The sequence below is a fragment of the Rhodnius prolixus genome, unplaced genomic scaffold (assembly GCF_049639745.1).
Source record: "Rhodnius prolixus isolate KJV_2025 unplaced genomic scaffold, Rpr scaffold_8, whole genome shotgun sequence".
Taxonomy (NCBI): domain Eukaryota; kingdom Metazoa; phylum Arthropoda; class Insecta; order Hemiptera; family Reduviidae; genus Rhodnius; species Rhodnius prolixus.
The window spans coordinates 22,283,730-22,297,468 of NW_027411593.1; the positions used below are offsets into that span (position 1 = coordinate 22,283,730).

A 13,739-nucleotide genomic window follows, 5' to 3' on the forward strand; every position below is an offset into this window, starting at 1 on the left:
AGTAATAAATGTACACTGATAATATGTAGTACTAAGTTTTGAACTAAAGTGATGCTTCTCAGCACATATGACCATAACTAGGCTGTAAATAGCTACAAAGTCAATACTTAAGTAGACTTTGCAGCGCCAGCTTTATGTACAGCCTGCATAAAAGGAATATTTCAATGCAAAGTGCTCCACGCGGAAAATGGTTGCACTTTGCCTTTATAACAACATCCATTAAACGTAAAGAACACAAAATTATAACACAAACGATCCATTAGTTAAGCTTAATTTTAGTAACTCTCTTAAATAAATGAAATCATTGGGTTATACTGTAATATATTTAGGGTTACGACAATTTGAATTATTTTTCTTCAGAGCCCTAAATATGTCTTACTGATATCATAGATTTCTTAAAAAGGACCATTTTACATAAATAAAGAATAATTTCGATTTCACATATTAATTCTTAGATAATATAAGAAAATGATATTGTTTAAACGATGGGAAAAATTTCTCTTACAAAATTCCTAGAATTTGAAAGATGGTTGGCATTGTAGACAATTAATTAATTGTGAAAACTATATAAAAATTTTCAAAAACACAGTACGGCTGAGATAACAGTTTAGCTTTGTTTTTTAGATTTGCTAATTTTAGGTCTTTTAATTTAAAACGTTATTTTCGTTATTTCACGTTATTTTGGTCTCCTCCTAACAGCATAAATGTACCTACCGAATTCAACAAGCAAAAAATCGCTGAAAGTTGAAAATTTTGCACTTCATTTAGGAACTATCGGGCGACATAACAACAGATTTTTGGTAAAAATCGTCAAAACCTCAAGAAAATCACTTTATTTTATCAATGTTTCAGTTTGCAGAAAACAATTAGGAGATATTTTTTTTTTTAATCTTGGTATACGTATTGAGCAGTTTTATTTGAAATATTTTCCCTGAAAAATCTATGAAGGGTACTTTTAGAAAGGAATCACAAAAAATTGGACTTGATAAAATAAATAATAACATTACTTGGACTCCAAAACAGTATAAAATCCAAGTTACAAGAAAGTAAAATTACGTGAACGCGTTAAGAGAAAATTTGTACATGGTATAAAGTTCATAAATTCCGAGAAAGACGATGATTTTTGATAACTAATAAATTCAACTTTTTTTTATTAACAAAATACCGAATAGAAGCTGTCTTGAAATTATGCCTAACAAAACATGCTTCTTTCTTAATCTAAAATTCTTCTTTCTCCTTTAGAAATTCTATTCCTGATTTCCTTTCCCTCGTCAAGCACTGGTAAGTTTTTGTTGCAGCATATTAATTTGAGGATCCACCTGTCTGTTAGGGCGATTTCCATTGAGACTTTTGACAGAATAACTGTACATAGAATTTTATGGGATTAACATAAGAGTCTATATTTCTATTTTGAGTTGTATCCAGAAGTACATGTCGTGAAAACCCCTGAATAATACGAAAAAAAAGGTTTTTAGCGCTTGGTGTGCTTGCGCTGTTTTACAAACTACCTCAAAAACAAAAAGTCGCGAGTTCAAATTTTGTGTTTTGCTTTTGATGCTAAAGATATGGCCCAAAATCTGGAAGTGCGACTTTATTAATACGATTGTTTTCATACAAATGACTCTAACGACTTAAAAGTTCTTCCTCATCAAAATGACTATCACTTAATTTCAAGCTGGCACAATTGATTTTTTTTTGGGTGTTCTGTTTTTTTTTAAAAAACCTTTAGTGCTACTTCAGTGAGTTCAGTGTTCAGAGTTTCATTAAAAGCATAGCTAGAATTTCAAATTTGAATTAAATCTGTAACGGAAGGTATGTACGAATTTCACAAATTTTATTTTTATTTTTAAATTGGAAAAATTCATTTAAGGGAACTTTGGGAAAAGGATAAAAAGACTATACTTAGAAGTGCTATTTCAGCGAGACATTAGGGCTTCATCTCCTGTATAATTATTATAGAACCTAAATACTTAAATCAAATTCAAAATATGAATAATCGTTATCAGTCTTAAAGACATTTTTTGAAAATGGAACATGAATTTTCTTTTAACTCTGTACTCTCTTTTAATATACACCAAACATTTTTAGGTCTATTACTTTATTTAAACTTTTTTCCCGAAAACATTACCTTAGAGGATTTTTAGGGCGACTTTGGACTGCAAGCTGGTTTGGAGTTTGCTAGAGTAAATTAATCGCTTAATTGTAAGACATAATAGTTTATGTAACTTGTGATCAACTGATAAACTTCTTGTGGGCTCAAAACTGATAAAAAATAATGAAATCGATATATATTTTTTTAAATAACAAAACGGTATAAAAATTAACATATACAATTCACAAAGCTCTTACGCTCAGTCCAACAGTTTCAATTATTGCTTGCTTTAGCAAAATAATCTGATATCTTTCTCTTTACAGGAGCATTTTTGTTCATGCCACTTCTGTTAGCTATATTTTTTTCATCACTATTTGAATGTTTTGCCATGGCGTCTTGATATGCACCCCATCTTTCTTTTTCCGTTTCTATACATCTTTTCCTCCCTTCATCAGTTTTCAAAGAATATACTGTAGCTTCTACAGGTTCCTGACATTTCACAGAAGTATCATTTGTTTTTATACTATCATCGTCATTTTCTGGTGACTTGTTTTCATCAATAGAATTATCGGAAACTTCCATCAATGTTTCTAAAACAATCAAAAACATTTTAAAACTTTTTCGTTTATTTTTAATTTTCTAATTGAGGGATCAAAACATGAACAATTTAGTTAAACGTCTGTATGTACCTTTTTCAGTTCCTAAAGTGGAATGCAAATAATCATAGAGGGACAAACCTGTCTTCTTAGCAACATTTGTATCGTAATATGCGCTCAATATGTGCCATAATGTACCTATACAAAAGTAGAATGATTTTAAAACCAAAAGTTTCAATTTAGGATGAAGATTTAGTGCTTATTAAAACTTACCAACTGTAACTTTATTAGTTTTAATGAAATTATACATTGCATATAAATCGTCACGGAGTTTAATATCTCCAAACGTAAAATAGGCAACATTTTTTTTATTAACAGAAGCCGCCATCAATTGAATTAAAAATTTAAACCTTGGATCACCTTTGAATGCACCGCATCCCCAGTTTCCAGTCGCTATATTTCCATAAGATCCAAATGAAAATCCCACGTGCGCCTAAAATGTTAAATATATTTATTTATTTGATCTTTATTAATGATTTTTTCTAACATTCAACACAGTCCTCAGCTTAGTATACGCCTATTTTGAAAAAATTAGATCCGAAACCTATCAAGCTTGATATCTAAGGAGTAACAGTCATTCTGTTCAACAAAAAATTCTAACTAATTATGTAGAACAGGTTAAGACTAAATATTTATAAAGTTTTTTATCAAAGACAGTGATTATCTATCGTCTCGAAACAAATTCATAAAAAAAAGACTAAAAAACAAAAACAGAAACTTATTGTATTTTATACTAACAGTATTATGTATAATGAAAATAGATTTTAGCAATTTTACGTCTTTTTTAAGAAACTGGTTTCGAGATTGATGATGGATCCGGGGAGTTCCGAAACATCTCTCATATAATTGTTTTTGGAAAAATAAAAATGGGAGTCATGAGACTGTTCTGACTGCTTTTGCCAATAAATAAATCAAATCTAGTCAGCGAACCATATTTAATAACTGATAATAACAAAATTAACAATTTTAGTGTTATCTAAACCAAAAATTTTGGTGTTTGTCTATGGCAGTGATGGGCAAAGTACGGCCCGCGGGCCAACTCCGGCCCGCGAAAGTATTTAATCCGGCCCGCCGAGGGTCCATCGACATGGATAGTATATGGCCCGCTATAATTACGTTTTGACGGTCGAGAATTATAAAGTAGATTCTACTTAGTAGAATAATAGATTCATAACCTATAGGTGAAGCTAAACTAGCCGCGTAGTTACACAAGTGTGTAATGCTGTAATGTTTTTTTAATATTATGATTAAAAGCTTTAACACAAAATTCATTTTATCTATAATTCTGGCCCTCCTCTAGTATTTCTTAAACTTTGTGGCCCCCCATTAAAAAAGTTTGCCCACCACTGGTCTATGGTGTTAGAAAATATCAAGGATCTACAATATACACGACCTCTCTCAGAATGCCTTTAGAAACACTGTGACAGCAAAGTAGTCAATGATTATCACTATCTTAGCTTATAATTTAGTTTTTCTAATTTTACCTTGTTCAGTTCTCTATTAAGAGCAACAAGTTTATACTGCTCAGAAGGAGATGCGTTAAAATGTGTAGCATCTATGGCTATAACTACAGAATTAAGCCTTCTATAAGAATCCAAATTCATTTTACTTTCTACATAATTGCCGGCCCAAGTAAACGTATCTCCATATCCTACGTATTTGTTAAACCTTTCACAACCTGTAAATGACAGTTTATATAAAATATTTTTAAATAAATACTGAGATGTGATGATTGGTAAGGAAAAATATGATGAATTACTTCTTCCAATGAATAGCAGTGATTTTACCCGTCATAACTCACATATTTTCTAATTTGAAGCCAAACCCTTCAACTACTTGCAAATCAACCTCTGAAGAAGGATAAGAACTAAGGAAAACATGTGAGCTATGACGGTAAAGATAAACAATAATTTCTTCCAATTTCTTTTACAATAAAGAGTTTTTTAACTTTTAAGAATTTTATAATATTATTGAAAGTAATAATTTTAAAATTAAAACAGTAGACTCAGAAATCCCAAAAAACATTCATTGGCCAAGATTTGTAATTACCCGTCACGATAAGTGCTTCATTATCATCTAAACATTCAGTAAATAATCTTGAGACAACTAATTCTGGGCAAATGAGAAATTTAATTTCTTCTTGAACAGCTCCTCGGCCTAAAACTCCACCACCAATATATCTAAAAGTTTAAACAATAGAGCACAATTAATTTTCATAGATTAAGAAGTATTCATATATTTCACAACAGACACTTTTTCTAAGAATTTGTATTTGTTCTCTGATTTGCATCAAACCCTGTATACAAAAAATTTTTTCATTAAAAAATTAATAATAATATAGTAATAAAATAAGAACAATTTTATAGTTTGACATTCTGAAGTGCTTTTTTCAGAGAGGCAATTTTTATTTCACCTTGGGCCCACTAAAAGTCAAAATTCTAGGAAGAATATAACAAACATAAAAAAAGTGATAGAGAAATAAAAAAAAATGCACTTTCGCTAACTCATAACCGCTCGGATCAATGTTATAAGTAGACTAGGTTAATCATTCACACATCTTTCAAAAAAATTAACTAAAACCAAAAATCCTAATCACAAGACAAATACTTATTTCACTGATTCTTGCTCTGGATAGGAAAAGAGTCATACAAGTTGTTAAAGAATTCGGAAAAAGGATTTTAGGTACAGCCAATAACTTTTATAATATAGCTTATACAATTTGTTAATACAAATAAAATCCCAACACAGAGTTTCAATAATTTTCAATGGAAGCAACTTTGGAAAATTTGCATAACCAAAGTGCCTCAGCCGAACACAATCATGGACTTACAAAGAAGATAAGAAGACTACTGTTTATCACTACGGAACTTGGAAACTACACAAATCCATCTTGTATAGCGAACAAAATAAATGTATCTACAGAATAGTGTCACCACCGATCACATATACCAAAGAAAAATGCTAAACTGGTGTGTATAATGAAACAATAATCGTGCAAAAACCCACACACCTCAAAGAAAGTATCTGGGTGAAATTATCGAATTCAAATGTATTCTCGATTACTTATGAAATTCCAATAAGAGATTTAATTAAAAATTTAACACTTTTTACTTGTTGGCGAAATCAATTTCTAACAATCCTGCGCCATCTTCTTCAATAGTCCCTTTGTGAGATATATACAGTTTAGTCAGTTCTGACTCATTTTCTGCCCAAATAGGAAGATTGTTAGCTTTTACACATCGCCTTGTAAATGTTATTACTCCTTGAGGTCCTAAAAATTGATATCATTTATTGATTTGCTTTAATGTGTTAAATTATAAAAAGAAAAACATTACTAACGTTTTTTGTAAACCCTTCTAAAATAATTAATAAAACATTTCAATTTTTGTTGAACACTAACTAAAGAACCGCACTGAAAAAGTCTAAAAAAAATTATTTGATTATATTTGGGCAAGGTTTATTGAAAGCAATGTATTTACTTGAATGTACTTTGAAATCAAAAATCAAACCTGTTGAAATTTATGCTAGGAAACTGCATGTTCTGAGAAGTTGAATTTCTCCTGGGATATGTACATAAAAATGCGTTAGCTAAAAGTACTGCAGCTTGTTCCTGTGACATGCTAATACTCCGATTCATTCCTTTTTTCAGAAAAGGTATGCCACCAGGGATTTTTCTTTCAATGTCAAAAGCCAACTCCACTATACCAGGAAGAACAGTTTTAAAAAAATATTTCGTTTCGCCAGGATCAAGAGTCTAAAAATAAATTAAATTTTTAAAAACTGCGAAAATACCACCCAAGATTAATTTTTCATACTAATAAACATACTAACCCTCTCACCTTAGAAAAAAATTGGTGAAGAGCATCAAATGACCATTTTTGACTGCCTTTGGAATTGTAGGAAAATATAGCAGACTCTAATTCCTTACTTGACGATATATCTTTTTTAAGAGCAGCTTTTACTAAAGGCCACCTGGATTCTAAGCGAGACTAAAAAAATAAATGTTTTACTTCGTAAAAATATTTTTTTTTTTTTTTTTGGGGCCTATGCCTGTGGCCATTAGCCAAAAAATATTTTGAATTAACTTCATATTAAATATTCTTAATTCTAGTTGGTTATCGCCTCTCATTCGAGTGTGATCACTATAATTTTAAAATGGTGAGAATTCTTGTTAAACTTTTTAGTTTTGAACTCTGGTTTGTTTGTTGAAGGTCTGGACTCATATTTCTCTAACTGCTCATGTGAGCCATCAATGGAAACAGGAGATGTACTACAGACAGGAGTATGATTCGTGGGGAGGTTATTCTCTCAGGAAAGAAACGTACATTGGGGATCGAGAACAAAACTTGAAAGGGCAAGTTTAAGGTTTCAAGTGTAAACAGCTCTGAAAGCATCAATCTATTATTACACCTAAAGTTGGCGCAATAAGTTCTTAAGAACCCGAAACATGGCTTTACCTCAGACACTGGAAAAAGGCTCTGAGGGGAATGAGGCATCCTCACATGATGTGCATCCCATTTATCAACTTTCACTTCGGGATATGGTTCAAAGGCATCATTTTCAACCGGCACCTACAATTAAAGAACAAATTTACTAAAATAAATTATTTTAAATATCTATAAAAGCTAGGTAACTTCCTTTTTTAAAAATATTAATAACAAAATTAAAAATTCAGAATTTTTGTTTTATATTGAATATTTGGAATTGCATTACTACAGTTTACATAAATATGGTAAAAGAAGGAGGATGGTCACATGTTATCTGAGCGTTAAACATATGCTTCTGAAATCCATGTATTAAAGTTTCCAACAGAGGATATCAAGAAAATATTTCATCTATGTAATGATTTATTCGCTACTACAATCACAAATAAGAGAATTTACTCTCAAGCAGTGGAAATGAAAGGAATAAAATAAAGGTACCTTAAACAAAACTGTATGGTTGGACGATGCTTTCACAGGAACATAGTCTTCGGTTGTGTTAAGCTTAAATTCTTCTATACTAACTCCAAGCCATTCTACTCCCACAGATATTAGATTTACAGTAAATCACAAATAAAATGATTTAAAAACTTTAAAGTGAGGATATACCTTTTTCTGAGCTAACTGTTTGTGAAGAGCATGATTCTTCAAATAGATCCTGAGAAACATTAAGTTCAGACATGTTTATGATGTGTCATTCGTCTACTTTAGAAAAGGTGACAACTGAACTAAAATACACACATTGTGTTCTCTGAATTTGGTATATGCAAAAATTAGAGGCATGACAATAATTTAAAAGTTGAGAAATCATTACTAAGCAAACTTCAGTACTAGTAAAAGTGATTAGTAACTTTGAATATCACATGATGATTCCAATTAAAAAAAAATTATCAATTAAATTTTATCCAAAATAACAGGCTCGTTGCTATCTGTGTTTTTAAGTAAAGTTTCGGGAAGGTTACACTTCGTTACTGTTATGATTGCAACCCTCGATGCTTTAACAGTTTAACTTAATTAATTTGGTAAACAACTTTGGTTTTAGATTTAGAATAGTGACCAGATGTGTAATAGTTCAAAATGTGAGGCAAATGACGTAAGAATAATCGGAATTATTAAAAGAGATTTTAGAAATATAAGAAGGGAAATACGTTAAATGCCTATGTATTTCTGTAGGAAACTTATTTTTACCCTGAGAAAGTAGTAAGTGTTACAATAAATTAAAATAACTTATTAGAACGTTGCTAATGTAACTTTTGGCAGAGTAACAAGCGTTAATCATTCCTTTGAATGAAAGTTAACAAATTTAGCTCTAAAAAAAGAAATAAGTAAATACAAAAAAATAAAATGCCAAAACTCGTTACTTTTACGAGTAAGAATACTTAAACGTTGCACATTTAGTACATATTTTGCATATTAGTATATATTGCACAGTTGGTTTCTTTAGAATTGTCTCGTTTGCAGCCCTTTTTTAGCATTTAAAACTTAACCCACTCGTCAGTTAAGTTTTTCATTCAATCACTAAATGGGTTCAAATGAAGATTCCTGACTATGTTCAGATAGATCTGTGCTGCTTTGTACACTACCCAGCTTTTGGGTTATTACAAATGAAATCCTGCTTCTTTGTTCCTACCTATATACGCACAAAAAAGATAGTAGATAGATTCAGATTCTTTTTTTATTCCATTGTTGTTGGCAATTGCTTAATAATTTACGATTTACTAATATTTAGGCAGCCACAAACGAAATACGTAGCAAAGGTTTCTTTATAATATGAAATGAAGCATAAAGATTAATCACAGATACCGTAGCATTTTCAAAATATGGTAGACAACTTTATGCAAATGCATACTATGGTATTTTTTAACTGTATGCTATTAACCGGAATTAAATAGTATTGTAGTAAGAACAATATGCAAAATTTAGAATTATTACGAGTATCTGTTTTTTGTACAAATACATTTTAGTATGTTATTTAAAATATGTAATACTTTATCCTTAATATTCTTTTTGTTCCGAATTAATGAGAGGTATTAATAACAGTTTTAGGGGAAAATACAGTAACTCTTTACTACTGCACTTAATTGCATTTATAGTTGTCATCAATGAATGGATTGTATACTGTTCTTACAAAAATTTCTGGCCTAATACAATTTGTGGTGACTTACAAGACTATTATAAAGTACTGTTTGTAGCAGATCCACAAATACTAGGAGAAAATACTGAGTCTTGGATTGCAAGATGGGATTCAGACAGGTAGAAATTTAATTTGGTATTACGTCTAAATTAATCCAAGCTTTCAGAACTAATTTCTATCATTTGTTGACTTTTACTTACATTTAAACTAATATTTTCTGTTAAATGCTTTTATTGCCCTGATTAATAAATGTTCGTTTTACTTTCAGATTTCTTCGAAAAACTTATCTTTATGCCTTACAGCATGCCGAACCATCGGTAGTAGTTTTTCTGGGCGATTTAATGGATGAGGGTAGCCAAGCAGATGATGAGCAGTTTTCACGTTATTTTACTAGATTCAAAAGGATATTTAATCATGAATCTTCTTCAGTAAATATGGTGAATATCGGGCTTAATAATGCTCTAATTAAAATTTAATTGGCAGTCTATTATTGGATGTTTGTTTATTTTCAGACTATTTTTTTGCCAGGTGATAACGATATTGGTGGTGAAGATGAACTAATTTTTTTCCCAAACGTAAAGCGTTTTGAAAATTATTTTGATAAAAAACCAATTGTGGAGAGATATCAGAACATAGAATTTTACAAGGTAATGCAGTATCTAATACCAAGTTTATATTTTAATTTCTGAGCTGTTGACTGTATATGATGTCTTTTGATTTTTTTTTTTTGGCATTATTGGCTTTCGCCGTACATCCAGCATCGTCTAGGTGCTTATCACTAGAATATCACTCACTCTCCATTCTTACTTATAGATACATTCGCTTCACTCATTCATCCCTCTACTATATACAACTATTTACATAAACCTTACAACTAATGGATGGATCAGTACTCTATATTCCTGCCATCCGTATTGCTTAACCGAAATTAAAATCACGTAATCCTTCTCTAATCATTTTCTTCCATTCATTCTAATCGGCTATAACTTTCAAATACATTCATATTTCTTTGCTAGCTCTGCTAAAGATTTAAGCACATGGATGTTGGTGGAGAATATTATGTCTTCGTAGCGAAATGGTGCATCTAAATACCTGTATAAGTAGTCAAACATTCGTTTCCTTTCTACTACATAACGTGGACATATAGGCGCCACGGTAGCCGAGCGGTTAGAGGCGAGACCTGCGAAGCAAATATGTATTGTGGTACTGGGTTCGATTCACGGTCTTAGGCCTTGGATTTTATTTAATGGTTAATAAAAGAAATTTACAGTAAAGTACGTTTGCTAGTCGCCTCCCTCGACGACACCTAATTGGTAGTTGGACGTTAAGCCCTGCCTGAAAAAATAGGCGATTACTTTACTTTACTTTTACGTGGACATATCATTATTATATGTTTGAAATCCTCCTCATCCTCATTTTTGAAATCTTCGTCCATTGAAAGTTTCAAAAGTTTTATTGTACGTTACTATGCAACATTTACTTCAGAATAATAACATCCTTTTCTGTTATTCTAATATTAAATTTAGAAATAATGTATTATTAGTTTTTAATGTTCTAAATTGGCCTACTTTTACAGTATTTTGCTAGTGAAAGACTAATTTTTTCGTTCCTCTTGGCTTCTTCGTATTTTAATTGTCAGAACTGTACTTGAGAAAGTGGGAATCCCAAAAGGGAGTTCTGAGTTTCAAACAAATAGAATTTGCTCTGTTCCCTTTGATTCTAAAAGTCGATGTTAATTTTAATTGCCTGATGTAGTATTATTAGTAATATTATTTTTTTACTGTATATAATAATACTTACCATCTGGCTCCGGAGAAAATTCCTGACCCAAACTTACTCTCTCTCCTAATAAAGAGGGATGGATAGCCTTAGGATTCGGCAGTTAGCGGATGACTTTTTTAAGATCTTCTTCTTGTAGTACTTCTTACTCTGTTTTCCAACTCATACACAAGAGGCTGAAGAGTGTTTAAAGTGAGTACATCATACTTTCGCCTTCTCGAATTTCGGAACAAGTGGAGGGATAGTAGCTAGCTTGGATTGGAAAGGTCACTTTCTACACAAATTAGATCTTCTGGATTTTGTGTGCAATGATTTATGCCTTGTTTAGAATTCCTCATCTTTTGTAAAGGTTTTCTCTAACCACGTTAGGTGTACACGTAGATGCGGCGGCGTCTTCATTCTCCATAGAACGGTACTGAGGTACAAGAGCAGGTAGTTCCCTTCTAAAGTTAAGTAGTGTCAGTATACAAGTCGAATGTGCAAGGAAATTCATTATCTTTCATGGCGGATCGCTGAGGGACACTTGTATAAAACTCCCAATGGCAACGAAATCGGCTGTTATGAGTGTTTGCCGCACAAATAAAAATTTAGTTAACAATTTCAATCCATGTATTTATGTTTGAAAATAATTTTTAAAACTAGACGATTATGTTCTCAGGTTAATAAATTATTAAGAAGATTTCCTACTATTAGTAATAAAAACAATACTATCCGAATAGCAGTGAGCCATATTCCTCTGTTAGGATATGCTGATGAAACAACAGAAAAAGTAATTATTTTCATTAACTTAAAAGATTAAGTATATAGTATTTGAATAGAAATCTGCTTACAATTGCCAAAGAATAAATAGAAAGTTATTGTAACTGTTTAATATATAGTGAAATTTACTTAAAAATTATATTGATGATTTAAAAATCAAGCAGGGAAAGATAGTTAAATGTTCAATTAGTACCTTTACTTAAAAAAAAAAAAAAAAAAAATGGATAAGTTTTCTTGTAAATCAAAATAGCGAGAAGAAGATTCTAACTATAAATTTTGAGAGATTAGCTCTTTAATTATTGGTCACGGAATTTGATAAAACAGTAAATTAGAGTTCAGATCAAGTTGAGACCGGTTGTGAAGATTTTAAAAAAGAAACCGTACCTCAATTTGACATTATTGCCCAGAGCAATGGAAATGGCAAAGATTATAATATATAATATAATATATATATTATTAACATGTTTCGGTTTAATGGATAATACACCTTATTTATAATAATAGAAGGATGACCAATATGTCTTGTACATTTTATTTCTCATGAAGATCTTTTTTTTGTGTGTTTGCTTGTTTACTTTACATTCACTCGCTACACAATATACATTTGATGAGAGTTGATACATTTAAATAACTTTCTTCGAATTATTTGTAAAACTACAAATGAATAAGTTTATACTTTATTTCTTTACATTAATGCAGTCCTTAAGGAAGAAATACAAACCTGGAAAGCATTTTAATTTTGAAAAAATTTTATTTGCAAGGTGATCACTCGATTACGTCCTCACCTAATATTTTCTGGTCACGATCATAAATCTGTTCATTTTGTTGGAGACCTTAATACAGGAGAGACAATCTATGTGGAAGTTTTTAACGATAGGGTTAAATATGACAGATTGCCGAAATGGAGATTTCAGAGTAGTAAGTCGCATACAAATGAAATATTAGTTCCTACATGTTCTTATCGCATGGGAGTTCAGAATATTGGGTATGGACTGGCTGTAATAGGTTGGTATAATTTCGATTTGAATTTTCCAAATTATGTAATTATGTTAATCTATATTGATCATAAATGATTGAATAATTATTGTTTTTCCCCAGACAAGAAAGGCGAATATTTTTGTTATCAAATTCTCTGGTTGCCTCAACGTTTGACTCAACTAAAAGTGTACCTGTATTGCATTCCACCAATAATTCTGCTCATGTTGTTCCCAACAATTAAACGTTTTTATAATTGTTTAGTGTGCTTAAAGTAAAGTCACAAATTGATATAAATTTGAGCTTATGTATTGAGTACAAAAATTCTTTTTCTATTTGTATACAGGGTGACCAAAGTTATATGCTCCACCCACTTTTTTTTAAAATGGCGGGAAATTTCGAAAAAATAAAAAACACGTATTTAATCATTTTTAGTCTAGTTCATTTTCAGTGATTGACCCATTTTTTTAAACCCTTGTATCTCGAGATACAGCATCCAACTTTTGTTTTTCAAATGGAACGTTATATTTTTTGTTGCATATTTTTGTAGTATTTGAGCTCCTAAAAACAACAAAAAAAAAATTTTTGAAATCGGTTAGGTTTTTCAAAAGGTATGATAATTTAAAATATGAAAAACAAATTTCAGTTTACTGTCAAAATTACGTTATTTTTTTTAAAGAATCTATTCAAACTGGGTACAACCAACGGATAGGCAAGCCAAAACTCTGGACTCCCACGCTTTGCTTGTAGCAGCACTTATGGTTGCAAAGACAAGATCTAGGCAGGCTAGAGTTATTCGACGATCAGGTTGTTTTTTCTACAAACGTTTGGTGTGGAGCTGTAGGAAATCAACTAATCGGCCC

At 31.0% G+C, this 13,739-nt stretch overlaps 2 protein-coding genes across 4 annotated transcripts; one reads left to right on the plus strand and one right to left on the minus strand.

Moving 5' to 3' along the window:
* Positions 1–2,266: 2,266 nt before the first annotated feature.
* LOC141451030 (poly(ADP-ribose) glycohydrolase-like) lies at positions 2,267–8,135 on the minus strand. Of its 2 annotated transcripts, none has more exons than XM_074122044.1 (12): positions 7,839–8,135; positions 7,671–7,765; positions 7,206–7,319; positions 6,588–6,737; positions 6,258–6,502; positions 6,088–6,170; positions 5,860–6,019; positions 4,798–4,928; positions 4,233–4,426; positions 3,109–3,181; positions 2,782–2,886; positions 2,267–2,682 (listed from the first exon to the last, which is right to left on the minus strand). In XM_074122044.1, exons 1-12 carry the CDS (start codon positions 7,909–7,911, stop codon positions 2,366–2,368), a joined length of 1,740 nt encoding a protein of 579 aa, XP_073978145.1. In that variant the 5' UTR covers positions 7,912–8,135; the 3' UTR covers positions 2,267–2,365. The 2 variants fall into 2 exon arrangements, with proteins under 2 accessions (XP_073978145.1, XP_073978144.1); XM_074122043.1 differs by having other exon boundaries at positions 2,962–3,181.
* Mppe (Metallophosphoesterase) lies at positions 7,533–13,173 on the plus strand. 2 transcript variants are annotated; one of them, XM_074122046.1, is made up of 8 exons: positions 7,533–7,666; positions 8,272–8,429; positions 9,270–9,482; positions 9,632–9,800; positions 9,876–10,010; positions 11,801–11,911; positions 12,663–12,906; positions 13,000–13,173. In XM_074122046.1, exons 2-8 carry the CDS (start codon positions 8,383–8,385, stop codon positions 13,152–13,154), a joined length of 1,074 nt encoding a protein of 357 aa, XP_073978147.1. In that variant the 5' UTR covers positions 7,533–7,666; positions 8,272–8,382; the 3' UTR covers positions 13,155–13,173. The 2 variants fall into 2 exon arrangements, with proteins under 2 accessions (XP_073978147.1, XP_073978146.1); XM_074122045.1 differs by lacking the exon at positions 7,533–7,666 and having other exon boundaries at positions 8,170–8,429.
* The last annotated feature ends 566 nt before the right edge of the window (positions 13,174–13,739 follow it).